Raw genomic sequence first — 25,108 nt, 5'->3', positions numbered from 1 at the left:
GCAAACAAGTTACAGACTTTTTGTAATTTTTAAGTTTCCAGAAGATTTTCATCTGGCTAAGTGGTTAAAGAAATCCAGAAAAAAATAACAGAATGGAAGAGCAGATGTATTGGTGATATTAACTGTTTTAGTGTTTTAATTTATTTAAAAAGTCTGTCATGCAAGCTAGGTGATATTAGTTGTAGAACTGTATTAGTAAGTTATATTCATCCAAAGAAGAACAAAATAATTGTTGATTTTCCTCCTTTTATCCTGGAATTTTCACAATCATGCTCAATGAAAAGCTTTTGGAAATTCAGTTTGCAATTATTGCATAAATTGGTGGCCTTGATATGGATTTTGTATTACAGTATTTAAATGCTTTACAAAACACTTTATTTGAAATGTTCCAATTCAAAACGCTGTGTTCCAATTTTAAAAGCTGTTCTGGCTTTATCATAAGAACCCTGATATTCCTATGAACTTTCCAGAAATATTTGAACTTTTTTGGGGGGTGTTTTGAGCTTAAAATACTATTTTCATCAGTTTTCACTTTCAATAAGATCAGGAAAAGCAGTTTTGAAATCAAAATGGAGAATTATACATTTAAAGCATTTCAGACTTGAAACATTTTACACATTCCTAATTTTTCCCCATTCCTTATCAGCATGGCATTTCTACATATTACTTTATGAAGTTAATTTAGGTCCAGTGGCAAAAAGATCCTTACTCTAGGTTTGTTTTTAATGGTAACACATTACATATATGCATGATTTGAACAAAATAAGTATCCAAATTAAAATGAAAAGCAGTTATGACCACGTAAATGTAAAATTCAAAGCAATCCATAGATCATGTGATGTTTAAATGATCAATATTATCGCATGGGTTACCAATGAGGCAATTCAGAAAATGTTCTGTCTTTTCTGTTGGAAACTCTACCCTATTTATTCTGATTGGCAACTATTCTGTCAGTTCTTCAGTTTATATGAGACCCTTTTGCCCAGAAATACCATCAACAGTGAGAAATTTTGTATGAAACAGGACTAAAAGGGCAATGTCACTTTTGTATTATACAAAACCACAACAATTTACTGCTAATATTGGCTAAATGTATTCTGACTAAGTTTAATTCAGTAAATAATTAACATAATCTTCTATATTGAATATTTTGTTATTCATAACTTACCTACCTTGTGAATTTTAAATAGAACCTCACAGAGGTTATAGGTTTTTTCAGCTCGTATCCAGTCTAATGTGCTTACCTGTACAGCCAAAAGAAAATGTTATTACAGTTTCATACTTTTTTTTGCTTAACAAAAAATTATCCTGCTATTATATAGGGTTTTTTTTCCATTTCTTTGCAAAATTGTTAATCTTTACATTTTTATACACTAGTTCGCTGAAGGCTGTGCACTAGGTTCTTTCAACAAGAGATGAACATGAAGTTAGAAACTAGTATTTGTAATGTTTTAATAGTTTTTCCTTTTTTAAAAAAAATGGAAAATAGTGGAGATTTTGACTTAGCTAGGAGATTCAAATTCTTTGTGCTTTGTTTATTATTATTTTCAATGACATACTGAGCACTATCTGTACAATCTCAACAATCCTTTTGTACACTCACTGATACTGTATTATATCTCTGTGTAAAATATTCTTTTTCTCCTTTCATTTGTTTGTTCACTTTTTCATTCCTTCTTTTTTTAAAAAAAAAAAAAAAAGATCAAATTAATCTGTAAATTAAAAACAAAACCCTTCCATGTGTATTTTTTTTTTTTAAAAAAGCAGAGAACTTGTGGATATATAATTCCATACATGTTATTTATCCTGAAGTAATACTAATTGTATCCCATCTTTATACAGAAAGAACACAAATATAGAGGTAATTGGAAAATCTGGGCCTTATATATTATTTACGCACATGTCCTATTCTTCTTTTGTGAAACTGTTTCATTTGCCAAGAAAACTTCCAAGTAGAAGTTCCTAAGCTAAGTTAGCTGTGTTTGCTTTAACACCGGGATAGCATTATGCATCCATAGATTATTTTCTGGAAAAACAACAACAGCAAGGGCTAGATTCAGCATATGATGAACTATGTAACTAGCAGAAAATAAGAAGGTATATTTGAGGATACCCTCCATATGCTCATAGTATAGTTACACCCAAACATTTTAATCAATCAAGGCATTGATCAAAAGTTGCCTTCTTTTAATTGTTATAGAGATTTCCAGCACCGCCTCAATATTGTGTCATAGTTTTTATACTAGCTTCATTCCACAAACCCTGAATTTTTGCTGAATGTATGCTGTATTTCTGATAATACCTAAAACCCCACATGGTCGTATTTATTCAGATCTTAATTCAGAGTTCAGTTTCTTTCATCGTGGTTACAACAGCAGAAAGAGAAGTAGTTTCTTTGCTCTGGTACCGCTACCATTAGATTTTTTTAAAAAATACAGAATGAGCCACTATTAAATAACTGAAATCAAAATGCTTTGTATAAACTAATTAGGGGGAAAGTAATAGAATGTCTTCAGTTCCGGAGCATCTGGTGGGGGGGGGTTTGGGTGTGGGTCAGAATGACACACTGGTTTTGCAATATTGTAACACAAGCCGATGAAAGCAAGAAGAGTCTCTGAATGTTATTCCTTCAAGTTGATCTGTTTTTGGCATATTGAACTATAGATTGGTAGAACATATTTTTCACTCTCAGTTTTGGGTGACAGAGTTGTAGTTGACTTATATAAATTTCTTTCTTTATTGCTAGGCTTAACACAATAAAAGATTACCCTAGTGCATTTAGGATCATTTTTATCTGCACGCTCATTTAAAGGTGATTGAGGCAAAAATAAATATTCTAAATAATGGATATTCTAAGTATTGTATAAATAGTACTATAAAAAATGAATGAAATAGTGAAACTTGTGTTAGTTATGTATGGTCAACATTAGTACACCGGTGATGTTTTATAAGCTCTCAAACACTCATAATACAGTGGAGAGAAAGCTAAAAAAGAAATTGACAGTATATGCATTTTCCCCCCCCTGAAGACCAGTGGTGGGATTCAGCCGGTATGTACCACTTCGGCAGAACCGGTAGTTAATTTTTTTGTTGCCCAGGCCCAGAATGGACTTCCGGAAGCGGCATCCACACAGAGAACCGGTTGTTCACATATTTGACTCCCACCATTGCTGAAGACTTTATACTTTTCCAAGTTACAGAATTCTACTCAAGGCACTATGCAATAATGTTTGTGGGTGTGCATTTGTGTGTGTTTCTAGTCAACAAGAAACTAAGAAAATATATGTCTCCAAATCTGAAACTCTAGGGAATAAGCTCTCCTGAATACAATAGGATTTTCAAGTAAGTATGCATATTCAGTAAAGCGATAATTATTCATTTATGATTTCAGAATTATAGTTTATGTGTCCAAATGCAAATACTTTCAGTGTTTCTGACATATAACACTGGTAGAGCTCTAGGAAAATGAAAAAATTCCTTACATCATCTCTCCAAAATGATTTACTAATTATCATATTTTATAATTTTTAAGATATTCTGAATATCCTTATTTCAAGGGGCTTGAACTCGGTATTCTTTGTCTTGTTAATGTATTATCTGCAAACCAGTGAGACTTGCCTATAAAACAAATCTCCCAGAATTTTTCCATTACTATCAAATTTAAAATATTCTAAAAGTAAACATAATTAAAATGAATTAGAAGTGGGAAATGCCTGGTAATAGCTTATAGAGAACATTCTCAGTTCACTGTTTATTTAACATGATAGAATCTAGAGGTCAATAGTCTGAAACACTTTTGCTGGCAACAAGACAAAAGCATAAAACTTAATTTTCAATCCCCAATTAGCCTCTTGAGCAATCATGGTTGCAAAATAATTGCAAAGACTATACCTACTTAATTCTTGAAAAGTTGTTTAATCCTACAGAGTCCTGTTCAATCCCATTTATAAGAAATGCCATAACTTTAACTTCTTACAAAGGCAAAACAGAACCTGATATCACTAAACCTGTGAGCTTTTATAATTAATATACAAATGAGACTCCATTTTAGTAGTTTGATTGATGGGTGAACAATTCAAAACATAAGCAAGGCTAAATTAAAGCTGTAGAAGAAAGCACTATCTTACATTAGTGATAATTTTTTTTTCAAAGCTGATATAAATATATAAATTGATTTTAAAGGCAGCTCGTTAGAATTATTAAACCTGCAACTAGAGGAATTAATTTAATTTCCCTACTGGTTCTGAAAAAAAGTCAAAGTAGGAAACATTAGGTTGCTGTTTATCATCAGCCAACTTCATTGTTTAAACACCTTTTGCCAATTTAGTCTGAGCAAATTACAGATTTACAACTTTGTGCATCTGAATTTTTAATTACATTTGAATCACAGTGAGAACATGAATCAAGTGTAAAGAAAATACTGTGAAAATTGCACATTCCTAAAACACTTTGAATGCTATTCTAGACCCACTTGCACAGAAGCACTCTTGAATTCCAATGACTTCATTTACAGATAAGCTTACAGAGAGGACTGCAAGCTTAACATTAACATTTTATTGGATTCATGTGGGACCTAGTTCTGAATAAATATATGAGAGTTTGGAATCAAATTGTAAACTTTGGATCCTTTTATTGTGTTTAATTCTGAACTGAGAGGTAATTTTGCACATGACCTGAATTAGTTGTAAATGGTCATTACATTAGTTTTTTGTTCAGAGTGATCTGATGTGCCTTGGGCAACAATCAAATCACCAAACATACTGTGGTGATTCATCCCCTAATTTACAAATTGGAATAATTAAAGAAATCAGCAATAGGAAGAGTAGGTGGAAACATCACCTACCTCAACAGCTGAAGCTTACCTTTCTGCAGATAAGAGGAGAGCTTGCTATTGCTATTTCTATGCTTGGATTCTTGCTCCCAAGTTAGATTTGTGTCTGGAGTAGCCAAGGTTACCATCAACAGCTACTTACTCTTTCTAGCTAGTTTCCTCTTTTTTGGGGGTTGGGACTTTTGCCTTCATAGGAATAATTTTTGTAAGAGAAGAAGACAACAAGAACTATTCTTCCTGGATATTGTCATCAGCAGAGGAAACTATGGCAGGCAACAACCCCAAATACAGTATATTGAAAAATAGTGCATTGTAACCAAGTGTTTCACTACCGAAACAACACAAAAAGAGCTGCATAAGAACATTATTCGGTCAAGCAAAAACACACTGCAGTACTCCAAAGAAAGCAGACTATTTATATACAACCTTTTCTGATGCAATGGATTCTGAGGCAACTTTATTTAAAAGGGCCTAGCACACAACCTATGAAAAGGATAACTTTCCCATATATCAAAAGCATCTCCGAGATAACCAATGGACTATTAAAAAGTTTTTGTACTGGTCACTGTAGCAGACAAATCAATGAAATTCCTCCCTCCTCCCCCCCCAAAAAAAGGAACTTAAGCAAACTGAAAGATCTAGTTAGCAGAAAAGAATCAAAAGAAATCATCTACCATAACAGTATAAGGACTATAATAGCCACTACACAGGACAAACGGATAGAACACTGGCCAGCAAGCAAATTGTTTACTGAATAAATCTCCAGACAATTTCTGGGTAATATACTCATACATTTCAAAACAGAAGATTATTAAATGTTCCAAAACTAATAAATTACAAAATAAATAGGTCTAAAATATTTTAACCTATGACTTAATTCTTTAAAATAGTTAACTAAATAGTATAAAAACTTGCTCCAAATCAAATTCTTAGAACATACAGGAATTATGTAATTTGTCATGTTGGGGAGATTCACTTTTCCCTTTAACCTGGCTGCCCTAACTGCAAAGAAAGCAATCTGTTGTGTCACAATCAAGTTGGTATCTTTAAGAGGAAATTCAATGTACCTTTAACATTCCAATTCCTCATATCATCAAGGAACAAAAATAATTAATGATCCCTATACTTAGCTTACAACCAGCATTCTAATGTATAATGTGGCAGGTGTTCTATTTCATCTGGTTTGCAAATGCAGAGTCTATCTTGCAATGGGATAACTGTGAATCTGCCTTTTTGTATCATTGTACACATTTGCTCAAATCAGACATAAGTAAAGGTTATATGATCATCACTTTTTATTGAAAGGACTAATACTTTTCTTCTTGAAATTGGGATTTAATTCTTGTGAAGTCCTTGGTGCTCTCTGAGCTTGGTTGTTTTCTTGCAGATGTTTCAATACCCAGGTACCCATTATCCTATATCAGGCAGGTCAAACTGCCGGCCTGCGGGCTGGATGCGTCACGCCAAAACTGTGCCTATCCCATTGCCGGCAATGGGGGAAAAGTCCCGATATGTCATGTGATGTCACATGATGTCATGAGTTTGACATGCCTGCCCTATATCATCAGTGTTAGAAGGGAGTGGGGTTTGCTCTCTGTTTACTGTATATACAAGTGACTTGCCCTGTCAGTATGGGTGGGTGTGTTCTTGGTGGTTCCTTGATTAGGCTGTTGTTTACTGTTTGTTTGTGAGTTGATAGTTCCTTAGACCAGGCTAAGTCCAAAACGGCTATACCGTGTTTCCCTGAAAATAAGACCCGGTCTTATATTTTTTTTGCCTCCAAAAGAGGCACCAGGTCTTATTTTGAGGGGAGGGGTGCTGTCTTTTCCACTCACCTCCGGCACTGACAGTCCCACCCAGCTAGCCCACTTCTTCTGCGGCTGAAGAAATAGCTTAATTCTGCAGCTCAGAATGGAGCTCGGGCCTGCATTTCGCAGTCAGGCCTTTCTGGAAGACCTCTGCAGCCGATAACCGAGCAATGGATTCAATCCATAGCTTGGTTCTCAGCTGCAGAGGCCTCCCGGAAAGGCCTAACTACGAAATGCAGGCCTGGGGATGCTGCAGAGGAAGTGTGTTGGTGAGGAGAGGCCTGGCTGCAAGGTGTATGGGGCACCTGGGGCAGCTCTACACCCCTACCCCTGCCCTAGCTTGATTTTTAAGTGTGTGCCTCACCCCAAACTAGGGCTTATTTTTGGGGTAGGGCTTATATTAGGGCCACCCCCAAAATCAAGGTAGGGCTTATTTTCAGAGTAGGTCTTACTTTCAGGAAAACAGTAGATCGGAAGTCTGGCACTAAGACAAATCAGCCATCAAGAGGCACACAGAGATAAACAACTTCTACATACCATTCAAAAGAGACAATAAAAACTAAATGTCCATAATACCTCCTTGCCAGCAATCATCGTAGATAAGCAGAGATTAACACCAAGATTAATACTAGACCAACAATCAAGCAATAAGCAGTACCCCAATCAAGGAACTACCAAATTCTGTGATTGGGGCATTGCTTATTTCAAATAGTAAACAACAGCTTAATCAAGGAATCACCAAGAACACTCACACCACTTGTATATAAACAGAGAGCAAATCCTTCTCCTTTGAAGTACTGATGATGGTACTTAGCAGGATAACAAAATGTTTGCAAGAAAACAGCCAAGGTCAGAGATCGCCACGAACCTCACAATTCAATTCTGCAGGGGGGCAGAGGTCGACCTCGAGGTGCCTCACTTGTGGGGATGGTGTCCCCAGCCAGGAGAACGGAGAGGACAAGTTGTAAATATACTTCGGTGACCCACTCTAGTAGGCACCAAAGCCCCACCTCAAAGTAGTCATGCGTCTACTGTGGGTCGACATGTAGAGGTGGGGCCTGGTGGGGTTGCTACGGCGCCTTCACTACAGGGCCACGGACCTCCGGCACGCAGTCTGGATGGGGAGTCCAAGACCGTCCAAGACCGAGTGGCTGTGGTTTCCGGCGTCACGACCTAGCCAGTTGGCTCCATCTCTGGCTATCGGGGGCGAGTCATTAGCCCCCGCGGAGAGGGCCCGCAACCTGGGCGTCCTCCTGGATGCTCGGCTGTCTTTAGACGATCATGTGACGGCCGTGGCCAGGGGGGCTTTTCATCAGGCTCACCTGATACGCCAGTTGCGCCCCTTTCTGGATCGTGACGCTCTACGCACGGTCACTCAAGCCCTCGTTTCCCGCCTGGACTATTGCAATGCTCTCTACATGGGGCTCCCCTTGAGGTGCACCTGGAGGCTCCAGCTAGTTCAGAATGCGGCCGCGCGGGGGATTTTGGGGGCCTCTAGATACTCCCATGTAACACCTCTCCTGCGCGAGCTGCACTGGCTGCCTGTGGCCTTCCGGGTGTGCTTCAAGGTGTTAGTAACAACCTTTAAAGCGCTCCATGGCAATGGACCTAGGTATTTGCAAGACCGCTTCCTACCAAATACCTCCCTTCGACCAGTTCGCTCCCACAGAGAGGGCCTTCTTAGGGTGCCATCGGCCAGTCAATGCCGGCTGGCGACCCCCAGGGGGAGAGCCTTCTCTGTGGCAGCTCCTGCCCTCTGGAATGACCTACCCCCCCGACCTACGTACAACTACGGACGTGCGCCTCTTTCGCCGAGCCTTGAAAACCCATCTATTCCATGCGGCCGGCCTGGCGTAGTTTTGATTGTGTTTTGGTAGGGGTTTTTATATGGGGTATTTTAGAGCAGGATTTTTATTTAATATTTATTGTGATTTTTATTATCGCCTGTTCACTGCCCTGAGTCCCATAAGGGAGATAGGGCGGTATATAAATTTAAATAATAAAAAATAAAAAATTCTGAGCTGCAAATATTCTGTTCTATTGCATTTAATTCTAGCTAGCCATTTCATTGATTTCCTAACCAAAAGAACTTCTATGTCTATCTGTCCTTTAACATCTAATATTCTTTGTCTGAAAATATATATTAATGATAGATACAGTGAAAGATCTCCATACCAGAGCCATCTGGTAGTGTCAGTTTGGAGAATATTATGCAACTAGGACTTGTAAAGGTTTTTTTAACCATCTGCTCATTTAAACAAATCAGAGGAAGGATAACTCCAATTATTTGGATTAACCTGACCCAGTAATTAAATAGAATAAAACAGTGGGCTTCTGAGTTCATCTTAGTAGGCAATCTGAGTTCAGCTCTGATGGCATTGCTAGGGGAAACTCTTGATGTTCCTAAGATTAAATATAGAAAATGATTTTGGACTGTTTCAATTCCCTTAATTGTAGCAAAACTCCATATTTGACACTAAAGGTCAGCAAGAACAGCATCTTTGCCTTAGAAGTCTTCATGATTGGTTTAAGTGAACCTAGATCCCTTTAATTAAACAACCTGTTCAAAATGTAAAGACGTGCAATTGCCTTCAGCTAGTCCCTTTTTATCTGAGAAATACTGAGATAAAGAAAATATCCAACCTGTCTTATTTTATAGGAATTTAAAAATCACTTATACGGCTTCCTTTCCTGCCAAAACCCATCATTTTTTATTTCATACTATTAATTACTAGATTGATAAGATACATCCCTGAATAAAACTGGCCATTAGAAGACATGATGAAAATTCATTAATCTCTCTACCCACTGATGAATTCAAAATTATTTCAGCTAGAAAAGTGTCACCTTTTAGATAAAATAAGATCTAAAAATGCTAGTGAGTTCTTGGCTTGTGTGAGTTCATGGAGGCATTCTAACAAATCACTCATCAACAGATATACTGATAAAACTCACTCACATACCATTTAAAAGATACAATCAAAAGCCTAGGAAGAAAGGAAGTGGTCTAACATACATCCCCTCCAGCAGCCAACACTCAATAAGCAGGACACAGAACCAGATAAAGGATCAGGAACCTCCCAGAAACCTGGGAGTTTGAGGGTTCTGCGCCGTATCTTAGCTACTCCTAACAATGCGCTCTTCTGGATAGAGTGCTCTGAGGTTGTTCTTGGGATGAGTTGGAGCCATTCTCCCGGCTTAGGAGTCACAGCCCCAAGTGCTCCTATCACCTCTGGGAGCACTTTATTTTTCACTTCCTCTCCTGGTCCTCCTTCAGGCCCTTATTCTCATCCTCCATCCTTATATTGCTGTCACCTTATGCTGCTATCACTACTGCTGTTTTCTGTTCCCTTCTACTACCACAAGGTCTGGTTGATTGGCCAGTACCTGGCTGTCTGGATCTGGAAGTTTAAAAGGATCTTAGTCCTGTTGTTCTCTGTAATCTTCTGTGGAACCTCCTATGTGGAATTGGGAGGATTTCGCCCATACACTGTGCATATGTTCCTGTATACCAGCGGTTCTCAACCTATGGGTCGCGACCCCATTTGGGGTCGATCGACCATTTCACGGGGGTCGCCAAGCAAGGCTGTCCGCCATTTTTTTCCCCTTTTCCGGCGGGTGCCTTACCTCCCTTGAGCTGGGCCAGCTGGTGGTCGGCCTGCTCCATCTCTGCCGCTTGCCAGCTACGCCTCGGCCAGCACAGGGGGCGGAACCACGCATGTGCAGTGCTCCCGGGCAGGGAAAGTCCTCGACTTACGACCGGTTGGGTAGTCCTCGACTTACAACCGGTTTAGTCCTCAACTTATGACCGGTTTAGTCCTCAACTTACGACCGGTTTAGTCCTCGACTTACAACCAGTTGGGGGTCGCGGCATTAAAAAGGTTGAGAACCACTGCTGTATACAATGCCAGCTACTTGGTTGTGCTGTTCACTGTACGCTGTTCCTGCTTGCATCTTAACCCATGTAAGTATTATGTGTTGGACTGTCTTCGAAGACTTTCTGCATAATCTGCATCTTGCGTCCAGTCTAGTGTGATAGACCCCTACTTGTATAGATTTGATGTTTAGTTCTTGTGCTAATATGATCAGTGCCTTGATGCTGTTCTTAGCCCAACCCTTGATACAATTTCTCAATGTCAGCCACCTCACTCATCTGTCAATAGTATATCCCATGGAGAATCTTGTTTGTCATGGCACTTCCTGTGCTTGAGCTTCCTTCCATGTCTGCTGTTGCCTCAGGCATTGTCTCAGGAGATCATCTTTGGGTGCCATCTTGGGTGTGATGCCATGAATGATATACACATTGATGCTCTTGGTTTCATTCAGGACAACAGCTTTGACCCCCCCTCTTTCTGGCTTGTGTGCAGACTCTAGTTGTTGGACTAAGTATGGAAACCTCCATATATAGTGAGACCTTCCAGAACTTCACATCAGCAAATTTTATGCCCTCCTGTGGCCGGCACATTATAGTGGTAGGATATCTGATGAATATAGGGGATTCGTGTTGATGGTGTGGGTTTTATTCTTCTCAATGAGCTTGTTCTTCAGGACCTGTCTTTTTGTGTGGCGATACTTGGATGTTGCTGTCTTCCTTGGCTCTTCACCATGGTTCCCATGTGACTATGGGATACCAAGATACTGAAGGTCTGAAGGTCTGCAATGTGGCTCACTGTTAGTTCCACCATGTCAATCTTAACTACCTTCCCTTTTTTGATTACCATCTGGCCGCACTTCTCCAGCGTGAAACATACATAAAAACAACCAGCAAATTTTGCCCTTCCATGCACTGATGTTATCTAAAATGGTAACAAAGCATCTGCAGAAAAACAAGCAAGCTCTGAGGACAACAAGAACTCAAGAATAGTGTCATTCAAGCTGGCAAATGAAGCTATCATAAGTGAAAAATATTTTTAACTAGTGTATTTCTTTTTTCATTCTGTCATGGCAATAGTTTCTCACTCAATTATCTACTGCCTTTTGCTCTGATCTTTAAATAACTTCCACTTGTGGATAACTCATATTCTAAAGGTAAAGGGAATTACTGAATAGTAAAAAAACCAAACCCTTTCTCCATGGAATTTCTTTGCCTTATTAGAAGCAAATACTGTATATATCTATGCATGAATGAAGAGGTCCCAGACTTTGCCTTCCAAACTGAAGTTCAGTCCTGAAGTTATGGGTTTCTGTTTTTTATCTAAGAACATAAAATCCACCATGTTATACATGGTGTCTCTACCAATCCTTTCAACATGTCTCTATTTTATTCCTTCTCTGAAAGTAATTTCGAAAGCATAGCACTATATATTTGATGTAGAGCCTAATTAGTGGCACCTCAGCTTCAAAAGATCTTACAGAAAAAGTCAGGTTTTGTCTCTACACTCGTACTCACTTTTGTTTTAAAAAGCCTTTGAATTTTATTACTTCCAGCCTTGTTTTACTCTGTTTTACATCATTCAGTTCCCTATTAGGATGATCTGTGCGTAAAATAAGCATGAGATCAGAATTTAAGACAAAGTGATCTACATACTGGAAGCTACTTTGCAGAGAGTAGGTTTATTGACTGGGATCTGATTAGAAGAATATAAAGAGAGACACTTTGGTGTAGTGGTTAAGGCACCAGGCTAGAAACTGGGAGATTGTGAGTCCTGCCTTAGCCATGAAAATAAGTTGGGTGAACTTGGGCCAGTCACTCTCTCTCAGTCCAACTCACTACATAGGATTGTTATTGTGGGGATAATAGGAGGAAGATGTGTTCGATATGTTTGCCACCTTGAGTTATGTGTAAAAGTAATAAAAGTGTGATAGAAATAAATAGTTGGGTGTGCAAGTCTGCTATGCTATATTATTTCTGAAACTATGATTTGTAGAACACACCTCTCAGCTACCCACAATGCTACCTGTTAGCTGCTCAGACTGTGTCTGAAGAGAGCTACTTCAGATTTTGTGCTTGGGCCAGTGCAGAAGCATAATATTAGCAAAAAGAATAATAGGGCTCTTTTTCTAGTAGCTACTGTGTTTCCCCGAAAATAAGACCCGGTCTTATATATATATTTTTGCTCCAAAAGACGCATTACGGCTTATTTTGTGGGAAACACGGTATCATGGTGATCAGCCCAGCTGGGCACCCTACCCCCAGTGCATGCACAAGAGGTGGCGAGTGTGCGGAGGCCAACAGTGTCCAGCAACAGTTACAGCCCTTGGCACAGCACAGGCAAGTTTGAGTACAGAGATAGAGGCAGGGGGGGAGGCAGGCGATCCAGACGTGCTGTGTGGCTGCATGGTTCGCGGGAGGCTCACATGGCAGCACCAGCAGCAGGCAGAGGAATGGAGGACAGGCAGGCGATCCAGATACGCTGCGTGGCTGCCAGCCCCAACGTTGCTTTGGGCAAGCCGAGACGGTGAGATGGAGTGGGTGGAGTATCAGAATCGTTTGCCTGCCCCTTGAGCCTCTGCCTGCTACTGGTGCCACCATGCAAGCCTCCCGCAATCCTCCCACGAGCCAGGCAGCTGTGCAGCATGGCCGGATCGCCTGTCTCCCCACCTCTGCATCCACGTTTGGACTTACCTGCACTGCGTGGGCTGTGGCTGCTGATGGACACCGTCGACCCTGTGCACTCACTGCCTCCTGTGCTGTCCACGACCATCCCCCCAGTTTTATTTTTGGGGTAGGGCTTATATTAGGCGCAAACTTAAAAATCAGGCTAGGGCTTATTTTCTGGGTGAGTCTTATTTTCGGAGAAACACAGTAGCATTTTCACATTGTGGCCTGAAACTGAGTTCAGACACTGCTAGCTCTATTTAACAATTGAGAACATGTATGTATAAATGCATAAGCACGATTCAATATGCAAATATTTACAGAAAGAATCATAAATGTTCCTATTTAGAAATACATTGTTTGGTTTCCATGGTCTTTAAAAAACACTGCACCATTACTGACTTTGTTTATACAATTTAGAACAAGCACTACTCCTTTTAGAAAAGCAAAACCATCATAACCTTTTGATCATACTCTACAAAAGTAATTTCCATCATTGTTATGGCAGCTTCTGTGAGCTCACTCTTAAAAGAATGGATTTTTTGGGATAACGGACTAAAACATCTAACTAAGACTGTAACCCAAGAAAATTGATTAAACCTTTCTGATACATCAGTTTTGTTTGAAAGGTTCCATTATGATCAAAGACTTTCTTTTATGTTGACTGTTTTTAGTGAAATATTTATGCAGTTCTTAAATAATAGATTGACTGGTTTAGTCCATCAAGCCTGTCAGGGCTGAGTTTCTGCTTTGTCCCTGTAATTTGAATTCTTGAACAGACTGATCTTGGTAAGAAGAACCCCTTTGATATTGAGTAGAGATATCAAACCATTCCACAAAAATAATTCTTTTAAAAATATAACTCAGTCTTAAAAAGATCTATATACGAGAAGAGTTTTTTCGTCCTTTGATATTTGAGAGCACAAAAATCATTTGGAGGATGCAACATGGGAAACTTTATGTGAAGGCTGCCCACCTAGCCCAACTCAACTCTTTCTCCTCTGCCTGCTTTCCATTTCTCAGAATTCCCTACAATCAGAAGTGAATCCAGCAGTGTGCTGCAGCTGCCAAAAAAGTCAACCCCGTCCTAGGTTGCATTAATAGAGGGACAGAATCAAGATCAGATAAAGTGTTAACACCACTTTATAATGTTTTGGTAAGACCTCACTTGGAATAGTGCAGCCAGTTCTGGTTGTCATGATTAAAAAAAAAAGATGTTGAGACTTTAGAAAGAGTGAAGAGATGAGCAAAAACGATCATTAGGGAACTGGAAGCTAAAACATATGAAGAACAGTTGCAGGAATTGGGTCACATGATAGCAGTCTTCTAATATTTGAGGGGCTGCCACAACGAAGAGGGATCTATTCTCCAAAGCATCTGAAGGCAGGACTAGATGCAATGGATGGAAACCAATCAAGGAGAGAACCAACCTAGAACTAAGGAGAAATTTCCTGACAGTTAGAACAATTAACCCGTGGAACGGATTGCCTTCAGAAGTTGTTGATACACCATTGAAGTTATATCCGTAATATTGCCTACTACTTCTTTTGTTCAATAGTTGCAGATGTGCGTTTGTATATATTTTATTATAAAGTATGTTTTCAATTATTGCAGCACAACAGCCTTATTAGTTAGTAGCAGGTTATGTATTTCTGATCATAAAACAAAAGCTTTAGGAATTCTATTACCAATTCCTGTTAATGCTTGCTCAGTAAACAGAAGAAACGTGTATTTGAATGATATAAATGCAATGTAAATATTCAATTTGATAAAGTGTAGAAATAAATTGCTTATTTTAATCATTATTTTCTTTTGATTTAAAACAGTGATTATAATTCACTAATTATTCTGATACAATCTACTATAACGGCATTACTAAGGGAAGATCACTGCAAAATGAATAAATATTTTTAAAGCAATGAAAAATTCCAGTCAAGATTTGTTCTGTCAGCTTTCAGTATTGGGCTTCAAATATTGGCAGTCTCTACAGATTGCTAACAATGGAAAAAGAACTATGAACCATGAATTCAGAAAGCAATATAGTGTGTAATTGTGCTCAAGAGGTCAAAATCTTTCTATTGCTGCTGTACCTATCCTGGTTACATGCTAAAAATGAGATACCAGAGTGAATTTATTTTTTTAAGGACTATATTAAATATTGAGCCACCACACGAGAAAAGCTTCCCCAGTCATAGGTATACAGCACAAAAGGACAGGGACTTAACAGCCTAAATGTTGATTTGTATGTGACTGCTGTGATATGAAGTTGTACGTAAAAAGAAAGACTGCTGAGTTATGATCAATATATAGAAAAGCAGTTGTTCTCTTCACTGAACTGAAGTCTTAGACTAAAATCTGTAAAAGCTTTTATGTTTTCTCTTCATGCTTTAATCCTGCCAAATAGATTATCAAAGCTCATAGTTCAGGTCTCCTTCTTAAGCCTCTCTCTCTCTCTCTCTCTCTCTCTCTCTCTCTCTCTCTCTCTCTCTCTCTCTCTCTCTCACACACACACACACACACACACACACACACGATTTGAAGACTCTGCAGGATAACTGTAATTATAATGCCTTCAATAGCACATTGTCCTACCTTTTAATTAGTTAGCAATATATCAGAGGATCTTGTCTGATGTCTGCAAAACATAGCAAGTGTTTGGTGAAGACAAATTGTGAAAATGTATGTATAAAAAAATGCACTGGCTAAGTCTTCCTAATGAGGTTATAGAAACACATTCTCCTGGATCGAAGCCCATAATTTCAATGTACAAAACAGGAAATTTCATTTTTTAAATGTTAAAAAAAGAACACCTAGCTACCTCTACATTCTTTTTAGTTCCTAGCATTTGAGTAAAATTATTATCTACACTGTACTCTCTGAACCACAGGTTTTTTTTTTCCTTGCAGGTACTTGGTTTGTGGAAGGGGGATATTAAAATATGGATTTTTTCATTTGTTGCCTGAAATACTTGAGTACATTCTGAATAAAATTTATTTTCATAAAATATGCTACAGTATGAATAGTGGTTAAGAGTTTTAGTAAGCTCACATATTTTCAAAACTGAATTTAGTGTTTTGTTTGTTTGTCTGGCAAAAGATGTATGCTAGGTGACTGTTCCTGTTAATGTTCATTCTGCCGTAGGACAGGATGGAAAAGCTCCAATCCATCCCCAGGAAGATCAATGGCAAAAACTGTTTACATTCTTAGTGCTTCTGCTTAACAGCTAAATGAATTATGGGCACCAGAAGAAAATGTCTGTTGTGTTGCTGTATTTGTTGCTTTTCTTACATCTATTGCTTACCTTATCCTTTAAATAGTTTGGTTACTTTTGCATTTTGAATAATGACTTGATTACAGTATTTAGTTGGTTAAAATTATTTACATAAACTTGTATATTAATAACAAAACTATTCTAGAAAAATATATTTTGTATTTTATTGTTGCATTAACAAAGCTGAAACCTGCAAATCTGCGCATGTATTTTGAGGGATGTCCCATTTATTTCAATGGATTTTTTTTCTTATTTAACATACATGGCACTCCAACGTAAGTCAAATGCACTTCTAACCCATTTATCTTGTGGTTAAGATATCCTTACTTACAGTGTAAATAAAAAATGGAGTCAGACCTCAACTCCTGGTGATTCTTTGTGCAGCATTACTTGCAACCATGCAAAAGTGATCTGCAGTTGTTTTCTTTCAGCTAGGTGTTGTTTTTTTTATTTTAAACTACCCAATCCAACTCATAGTCTTGAATTTCCAAACTGCCTCCTTTCCAAGTATTACATGGGGTTGACCCTGTTTAGCTTCAGAGATCAGGCAACCACAGCTAGGTGCTGCCACCTGCTGATCAATCTTCACACTATTAGGGATAATGGGTATGAAAGAGGATGCCTTTTAAATAGGAAACACTCTTTTCTAAATTATGGAATAATCCGCCACCCCACTTTATTTAACATCCCATTTTATTTTATGCTTTTTATTTAAGAGTATAAAAAACATACCATTACCCTAACTTTAGTTACAAAATATGCCTTGTTTTATAAATTGAAATGTGTTTTTCCTTCAAAATGTTGCTTTCCTCCCTGCTCACCTACACTTCAAAAATGTTTAACTATATTATGAGTACAAACTAAGATTCTAGTTTTGTTTGTATATAATGGAAACCAATAAAACAAATGAAAAAAAAATGTCACATTTGGCCAGCAGAAGTGAAATTTCCCACAGTCCTATTCTCATATTATTTGCTTTCCTTTTTATCCTAGACATGGATTGATAAGGTTCTAGCTCTTATAATTTTCAATATACTTTTGGAAATTTTCAGAAAGATATTATAGGTGTTATGTGTTTTCTAGCTCTGTACAAAGTCAAACTCTGTAACATGTGGCTGGACATGTAAAGAAAGTTCTTTGGATTGTTAAAGCAGCTTTGTATTTTATTTTGCTCTTTTAATTTCTAGCTCTGGTATGCAGTGAAAGTGCTAAATATCTACCTACTTCTCAATAACTATCCAGCTTTTCCTTAGATTTATATCATGTTTTTAACTGTAGTGTCTGTAACTCTTCCACTCTTCTTTCTTTAAACCAGGGCTGACAACCTTTCATTGTCATTAGGACTTGGTATTCTGGGGGTGAGGGGCAAGGGACAGTGGGCAGGGCAAAGATACATAGTGAGCAAAGATGTGGATGGGTCAGTGATGGGGGTGGTGGTCAGATGGGAGTCATGAATATGCTTTTCGTTAGGAAATTGTGTTAAGCCTTTTTTTAAAAAAAACACATATACCACAGCTTTCATGATCCTTGTTGTTTAAATGGTTCCATAGCTGATAGTTGAGTTCTGTCCCTTAAATCTATGTAAGATTTACATGCAACACTATTTCCTAACAGTATTTTTGAGAATTTGTCAAGATGCAATGCAGTTATGGGGAAAAGGTAAGAAAACCTGCTTATTAAAAATATCTTCTAAATTTGGAGCTGGCATATCTGCCTCAAATTCCAGTATAATGGAATTTTTGGTGACTCTTTAAGTATGAAGCCATCGGAGCTTCAAACTGAGCAGCAAAATAAAGAAATGTCCTATGAAATCATCCAGTCCTCATTGATCTCAATGTTTTATGCATGAGAGGGAAGGATTAAAGGTGTCTGAAAGAGTTACTGTGAACGTTTACTAAATTATAGTTTGCTTCATTATCCAATGGAAAGTGAAGGGGAACCTTTTAGCTGACAAAAACAATAACTGTCACACTTAAAAAAAATAGCTGCTTACCGGTGGGGTGCTGAAAATATAGAATGATGAACCCTTCAGTGCCAGGAACTTGAATGTATACAGTTGGGGGGAATCTTCTCCCTGGAGTCTCTCATTCACCCACCCCATATGTATCACCTTCAGTGGATAAAAATGTTTACAAATTAATTTCAATAAATTCTGATTATTTATCTCAGAACTAGCACCTTAAAGTTATTGTGGACATTACAAGCACAGAAATTGTCCCAATTTTAAGGAATGTACATTGTTCTATAATTATGGGAAACTGAACAACACAGAACAACAAGACAGATTTGAAGGCAGAAATACTGTATATGTTATAGCTACAGAATATGAGAGGCCAAGAGAGAGCACTTGTGTTGTATGTTTAGCACATACAAGGACCTAGTTTTATTATTTCTTCAATGAAGAATATTCAGTGGGATCTTAAAGATTTTTGTCCAATATTCTACAGATTGGCTGCCCACCAAAAAACACGGACTATTATGTGTTTTCAATGCAAAGAAGAATTGACCACAACCCATCACTTAAGTTCTTTACACATATAAATTCAAATTCAAAAATATTTTAGAATGTACAGAACTGTTTGATGAGAGCAGTCATCCTTATGAAGTAGGCCAGACCAAGAAAGAGACTCCATGGAAGACTAAAAATTATTTTTATTTAGATTGGTTATAGTGACATAATGTTGCAACTATATCTCTTACTTCCCATCCTCCCTCTTTTATATGCAAGCCTGTGATATTTTAGTAATCCTCTCCCATCCTTTAGATTTAAGCAATGTATGCCTTTGGGTTGCCTTGATAATGGATCTTCCTTCTCTCATCATGGCTGTTTCCCACTTTACTTTCTACATGAGAAGCCATGTTCTCCACCCATACTACAAAAACTGTCTCAGCTTCTGTCAAACCCCCTCAGTTCTGCACCGATAAAGCAGATCTGAAGGCACGGTGAACGGGGATTGAATGAATTTAGAGATGATGACTCAAAGAACTGCAACTATAGAAAAGTATCCAGCTCTTCTTTATTATGGTCTGTATGATTTGCACATACAATTGAACTGCAAGCTTCATATGGTGACCTAGAAGAGCTGCCCTCTCTCTCCTAAAGGATGAATTTCTTTAGGAATGTAGGTCCAGTCTATAGTGCTGGATAAAGACAGAGTGCTCAGTTCTTGGGGCCAATCAACATAGCTCTAGCAAGGTGTATTTGGTGTTGCTGGTATTGCCAATACTTTTGTGCAGGGAATATGGATCAGAAGAAGCACAACTGTTTGGTCAGCTCATAGCAAAGCTTGTCACTATCCATGGGGATAAACATTTGGGGGAAAGACCACATCCTTTAGATGGACTCTGTCAGGCCAGAAATAAATATCAGCCCAATTAAATGATATTGCACAGTCTGAGTATAGCAACAGCATTTAGAGAATGTAACAATATTTCCAACAGCGTTGAAGGGCTGGGGAAAATATGAGCAATGATAACGTCTTGATTTAAGAGGAAGGTTGAGACCAACCTTGAAAAGAAAGAAGCATCTGGAGAAAGAATTTTTAGTCCCTATGAAAAATAGCAGTGGATCTCTTTGTAAGGTACATTCTCCTGCTTGACAACCTGACACAATTCTTGCTTCAGACTTTAGCAAATGCATCAATCTTATCAGATGTTGTTATAAAACTTGTTAAGTGAGGAAGAAGGTCTTGATAGATATGAAGTTTATGAAGCCAGATGATACAAGCTGCTTATCAGATCCCTGGCAGAAGATTCAGAAATGACAGAGATCAGGACTGGAGCCCTGATACTTCTATCAGCAAGGACCAAGCTGAAGAGGTGCCCTAAACAACTTTATCAAGATTGACTAGGCAGTTGCCCTGAAAAATTACAGTTAAGCTAGGGTGAGTTGAATAGTCACCAATTAAGGTCAGCTAATTGGCAATGTACCCAAAGTGCCTAAACCAATCAGAAGGGGTACTGTACACAGGACCTGTCAAAGTTTTGAAAAAGGTCCTTGAGCACTCAGGTGCTGAAACCAGAGGGTTTTTTGTTTTGCCTTCTCACTGAACTTATTTGCATTTACAGTTTTGCCTAATTTTCTTTGCTTATTGCTTCTGCTTGTCACTGTGGCAAAGTAGAAACTGACAGAATAAAGAGCACAAACACCTATTCTGGATTTTTGGGCTTTTGAGTCTCCTACTGATCATCAAAGACAGAGAAAGACTTATGTGCTGAAATGGAAATGACTAAGGAGTTGCAGCTGCAGAATCAACGAGAAGAATATTCCAGAGATATATAATTGCCACTAAAATACATTTAATGTAAGCCTATTAAAGAAGTCTAAAATCCCAGCTCTTCCCAAACTTGTCCTGCGAATGTTGAAGGTTCGAATCAAGTTTCCGTTGGATTTCTAGGGAAAGGTTTAATTCTCACAGACTTTCCCACGTTATTGGATATAATTCATTTCTGGCTTCTGGATGTCACGTATCTTAAGTTTCAGCGACATGAACGATGCTCATTGGTGAATCAGTGCATGGACCACTGATTCTAGAAGTTGGCTAAATTAATATACATGTGAAGATAGTGTACAATTTGTTAGGTCAAATTCTGCCCAAATGATAGGTAAAATGGAAAAGCTTCCATTTTTTGTTTAGAAGATTACATGTTGAAGGTTTAATATAATTTTGAGTTCACCTGCCTTTACGAATAGTAAAATACCTAGAAAAGAGAGAAAAGGAATGCCCAAGAGGAATGCTCCCAGCTACTGTACTTTATAGAAATTAGACTTCCTGGCATAACCTTATAGATATTGTAGAAGCCACTGGATAGTTTGGAATGCAGTTAGCAAAGAAGTCTAGTGCAGACTCTGGGAACAATTACTAGAACATGAAAACTTTTTTTATTATGGAAATGAGATGGATGGTATCTAAACTTGATAAATAAAAAAAAATAGACTGTAGTGAAAAAAGACAAAGCAGGGTTGCTGTAGTCCTTACTTGCATGTAACAGACTATTGTCCTTGTAACTGGACTGGAAACAGTTAATCTATGGAACAAGAATCCAAGGATTCTAATTAATAATATTTATAAGAAGGAACGTAAAGGTTGCAACATGTGACTTCCAGCAAAATCTCTACTTTCAGGCACCTATACTGTATGTAATAAAGGCAGAAGATTTCCCTTTGTTTTTCTCCAACTTTTTCTTTGCAGAAGACTGAACACCTGCCCCACTTTGATAACTTTTAAAACTTTTATCAAGATTGAAAGTATCCTTGTGTCACTATAAGAGCCAGAGCTTGCTTGCTTGCTAGCTTGCTAGCTTGCTAGCTTGCTAGCTTGCTAGCTTGCTTGCTTGCTTGCTTGCTTGCTTGCTTGCTTGCTTGCTTGCTTGCTTGCTTGCTTCCTTCCTTCCTTCCTTCCTTCCTTCCTTCCTTCCTTCCTTCCTTCCTTCCTGGAATGTTACCCTCCCATCCAACCCCATTGCAAAAATCAGAAGAAAAAGAATTATTTCCTTCTGAGAAATTCAGGTGAGTGGCAGCTGTAGTGTCAGCTACAACATTCTGACACAACCATCATTCTGGACAAGCAATTCATCCCAATCTTGATCAATCCCCTTAAGGCTCAGGATTGAGTAGGCAGTGGGAAAGAGTTTATGCCAGCTTGAAAATCAGGGGAAGACAGAAAATATTTAATTCAGCCTCTAGGTAAGGCTCCACTGGTTCAGAAATTGGTTTGGCTCTAAAACTCTTTTTGAATTCCATGTTTATGCCTGAAGAGCAGTTGGTAAGGAAAATGCAGCATTTCACAAAGAGCTACCTTGAAGTCCCTATTATACCTAGCAACCTATATTATTTCCAGGATTTCTTAATTTCATTACATTGTAATCAATGACTAAACACATTCATCCTGTCTACCTGAGTATTTACGCAAACTGTGATAATGACTATTTCTGCACCTGTATTCTAAAATTGGGGATGGCTGCTCAGGTGATGATCTGAGGGGCTGACTTGCAGAAAGGAACTATCATGGTTGCATTAGTACCTGATATTATCTCTAATGCATATTATTGACAAAAATAATGATCTTTGGATAATCTGCAATGTAAAGTTATCTGGCTGAAAACTGAAATTCATCTTTAAAATGAGATGTATATGTATATTAAGATGAGATCAGTCATCAGGTGTATTTTAATCTGATACTTGATTAACAATGTGCTTGGAAGTAGTAGTATTGGACATAAATACTCCAAGATTTCTATAATTTCTTTCCATAGTAGTCATGCCTTCTAAACCTTCAATAGGTTTGGTGACCAAATTTTACGGACGGATGTTAGGAATTACGTCGTATTTTCATACGGTCGTATTAAACGGAACGGACATATACACCAGAGATAAGACGGAGTCTCACCATGATGAAACCCGTTTAACTCCAAATCGTTAACTACATGAAGGACGACCAACACTTTTGTAAGTAGTCAACAAGAGTGTAATGTGAAGTGGGTTGGATGCGTTTTGACAAGTTTTGCCACCTGGTTGTAGGGGGTTTTCTGCCTCTCCTGCTTTATTGGGAAGTCCCAGTCCATAGATCATGCTTGGCAGTTGATCTACAAGGTGGTTTGGGACTTCCTGGTATAGTAGAAGATACTCACCTATTTTAGTTTATGAGGAAATCCATCCCACTCCATCACTAATCCATTGATCCAATCCATTGACTTTCTCTTGACATATTGCTCGTCACTCACTCATCTTTCTTGTTCTAATTCTTTTCTACTTCTTCTTTTCTTCTCTTACTCTTTCTTTTGATCTCTCACTTGCATTTTCTCTTTCTTGCCTGTCAATCCTTATGCTTTTCCTTGCAGTTGCTCATTCCTCTCTATCTAACAGAAGGATGGACTCATTTTTTTACACATTATAAATAATTTCTCCTGAGACCACTAGATCTATATAGGTCAGGAACCCTTGCATTGTCTAACTAGCATCATTTCCAGCTAAGATGGCCACTGAGTAGAATCAATGGGGGACTGTGCCTGCAGCAGCCAAAAATAGGAAACAGGAGTTGGCAAATCCCAGCACCTGCCTCGTCTTCATTACAATTGCTGTTGAAGCATTGCACAGGAGAAAAAGTTTCACTGTAACACTGGATCAGAGAAATACAAAGCTAAGTGGGGATAAAAGGAAGGCTGCATCTTGAGAAGTCGCTCAAGAACAATGAAAGACCCAAAGTTTGGGGCAATGTATGGATGTAACCTATGATAGTGAGTCAGAGTCCCATAAATATACAGGAGTGTTCTTCCTGAGGGTATCAAAGTTCTCTGAATCACTTTCTCTTACTGTCACCGATACTATGAGAATAACAATAGATGTTTTGACATCCAGTATGCTTTCTTCAATTTCTTCATCTTTAGCAGTCTCTTTTCATATTCATTCTTACCTACTTCATTTAGTTTATTCCACAGTTCCTATCTCAGTCCTTTGAGGTAAACCACACAAGGAAACCAAAGTTATGGTTGCTAATACAACTCTTTTAGAGTTACAGAAACAGGAACTTGCAGTCTGAATGTGCCTCTTGCTCCCCCAGCCTTTATTCTAAAGAGAACTAGGGAGGGTTAAGTCTGAGATGCTTTGTCAAATTACATCACTGCTTTGACTTAGATTCTTTTATCTGACCATTGTCATTCTCAAGACTATTCTCATAGCTTATTACACTCTAAGGCTTTAATTTAGCTACATCACAAACACCATTAGTATTCTGAAAGAGCCTCCGACTTTCCTCAGTAACATGTTGAATGCCATCTGACTGGAGGGGTCCATTATTGGCACCATATAATCAATCATTTTATGATTGATTTATGATTCCTATCAATGTGATGTTCTTGGTAAAATACAGATGGCTAACTATTGCTTTCTAAATGACTGCTTGCCTCCAACATCTTCCTAGTTTGTTGCTGTCCTATATACTGTAGGTGCCTGCTTGCTTTAGCTGGACAGCGGGGATGACCTTCGCACCTTGGGATTATATACTCTTGCCATGTACTCATAGCATTCATCACTGATCCCTCTCAGGAAGACACACACACACACACACACACACACACACACAAAGCATTATAACAGGACTTGGGCAATCGTGGTGTTTAGCAACAACAACATGAAAACATAAATAGACAAGATTAACATTATTAATTTTTAAAAGCCTAGTTAAAGAAATGAATAACCTTCCAAATACAGAGATATTGCAGACCTTATGCAATACTGAGGAAATGGGAATATATCAGTTTGTAACGCTTGCAGCTACAGTCCCTTACACTTCATCAAACAAATGCTATAGAGCACGGGTGTCAAACTCGCTGCATCATGTGATATGTCACGACATATTGTGACTTTTTTTCCATTGCCGGACCTGAGGTGGGCGCGGCCTCTGCATGATGCAACCAGCCCGCAGACCGGCAGTTTGACACCCCTGCTATAGAGAGTCCTCCAATACCTGGGAGAGATTCTTGGAAATCCAAAAGGTTGCAGTGAGAAAAAGGAGAGATAAAAATTGCGCAAGCAACAACCTGATGAGAATTGATTAAATGCAGCCAACCTCTGTGTATGTATGTGTGTGTGTATATATATGTGTGTATATATATATATATATATATATATATATATATATATATATATATATATATATATA

At 38.3% G+C, this 25,108-nt stretch overlaps 1 protein-coding gene across 1 annotated transcript in view; it reads right to left on the bottom strand.

Moving 5' to 3' along the window:
- The window catches only part of SNTG2 (syntrophin gamma 2), a 214,003-nt gene that overhangs the window by 27,685 nt on the left and 161,210 nt on the right, over positions 1 to 25,108 (bottom strand). Inside the window, exons 14-15 of the mRNA XM_015816873.1 lie at positions 18,442 to 18,558; positions 1,173 to 1,244 (exon numbers count right to left, since the gene is read on the bottom strand). Of these exons, the coding sequence (XP_015672359.1) occupies positions 1,173 to 1,244; positions 18,442 to 18,558 (189 nt within the window). The remainder of the gene's footprint in view (positions 1 to 1,172; positions 1,245 to 18,441; positions 18,559 to 25,108) is intronic.

This window comes from Protobothrops mucrosquamatus, unplaced genomic scaffold (genome assembly GCF_001527695.2).
Source record: "Protobothrops mucrosquamatus isolate PMUCROS unplaced genomic scaffold, P.Mucros_1.0 scaffold515, whole genome shotgun sequence".
In the NCBI taxonomy this organism is placed as follows: domain Eukaryota; kingdom Metazoa; phylum Chordata; class Lepidosauria; order Squamata; family Viperidae; genus Protobothrops; species Protobothrops mucrosquamatus.
The sequence above is the reverse complement of the archived record's forward strand: the minus strand, read 5'-3'. Positions and strand labels throughout refer to the sequence as shown.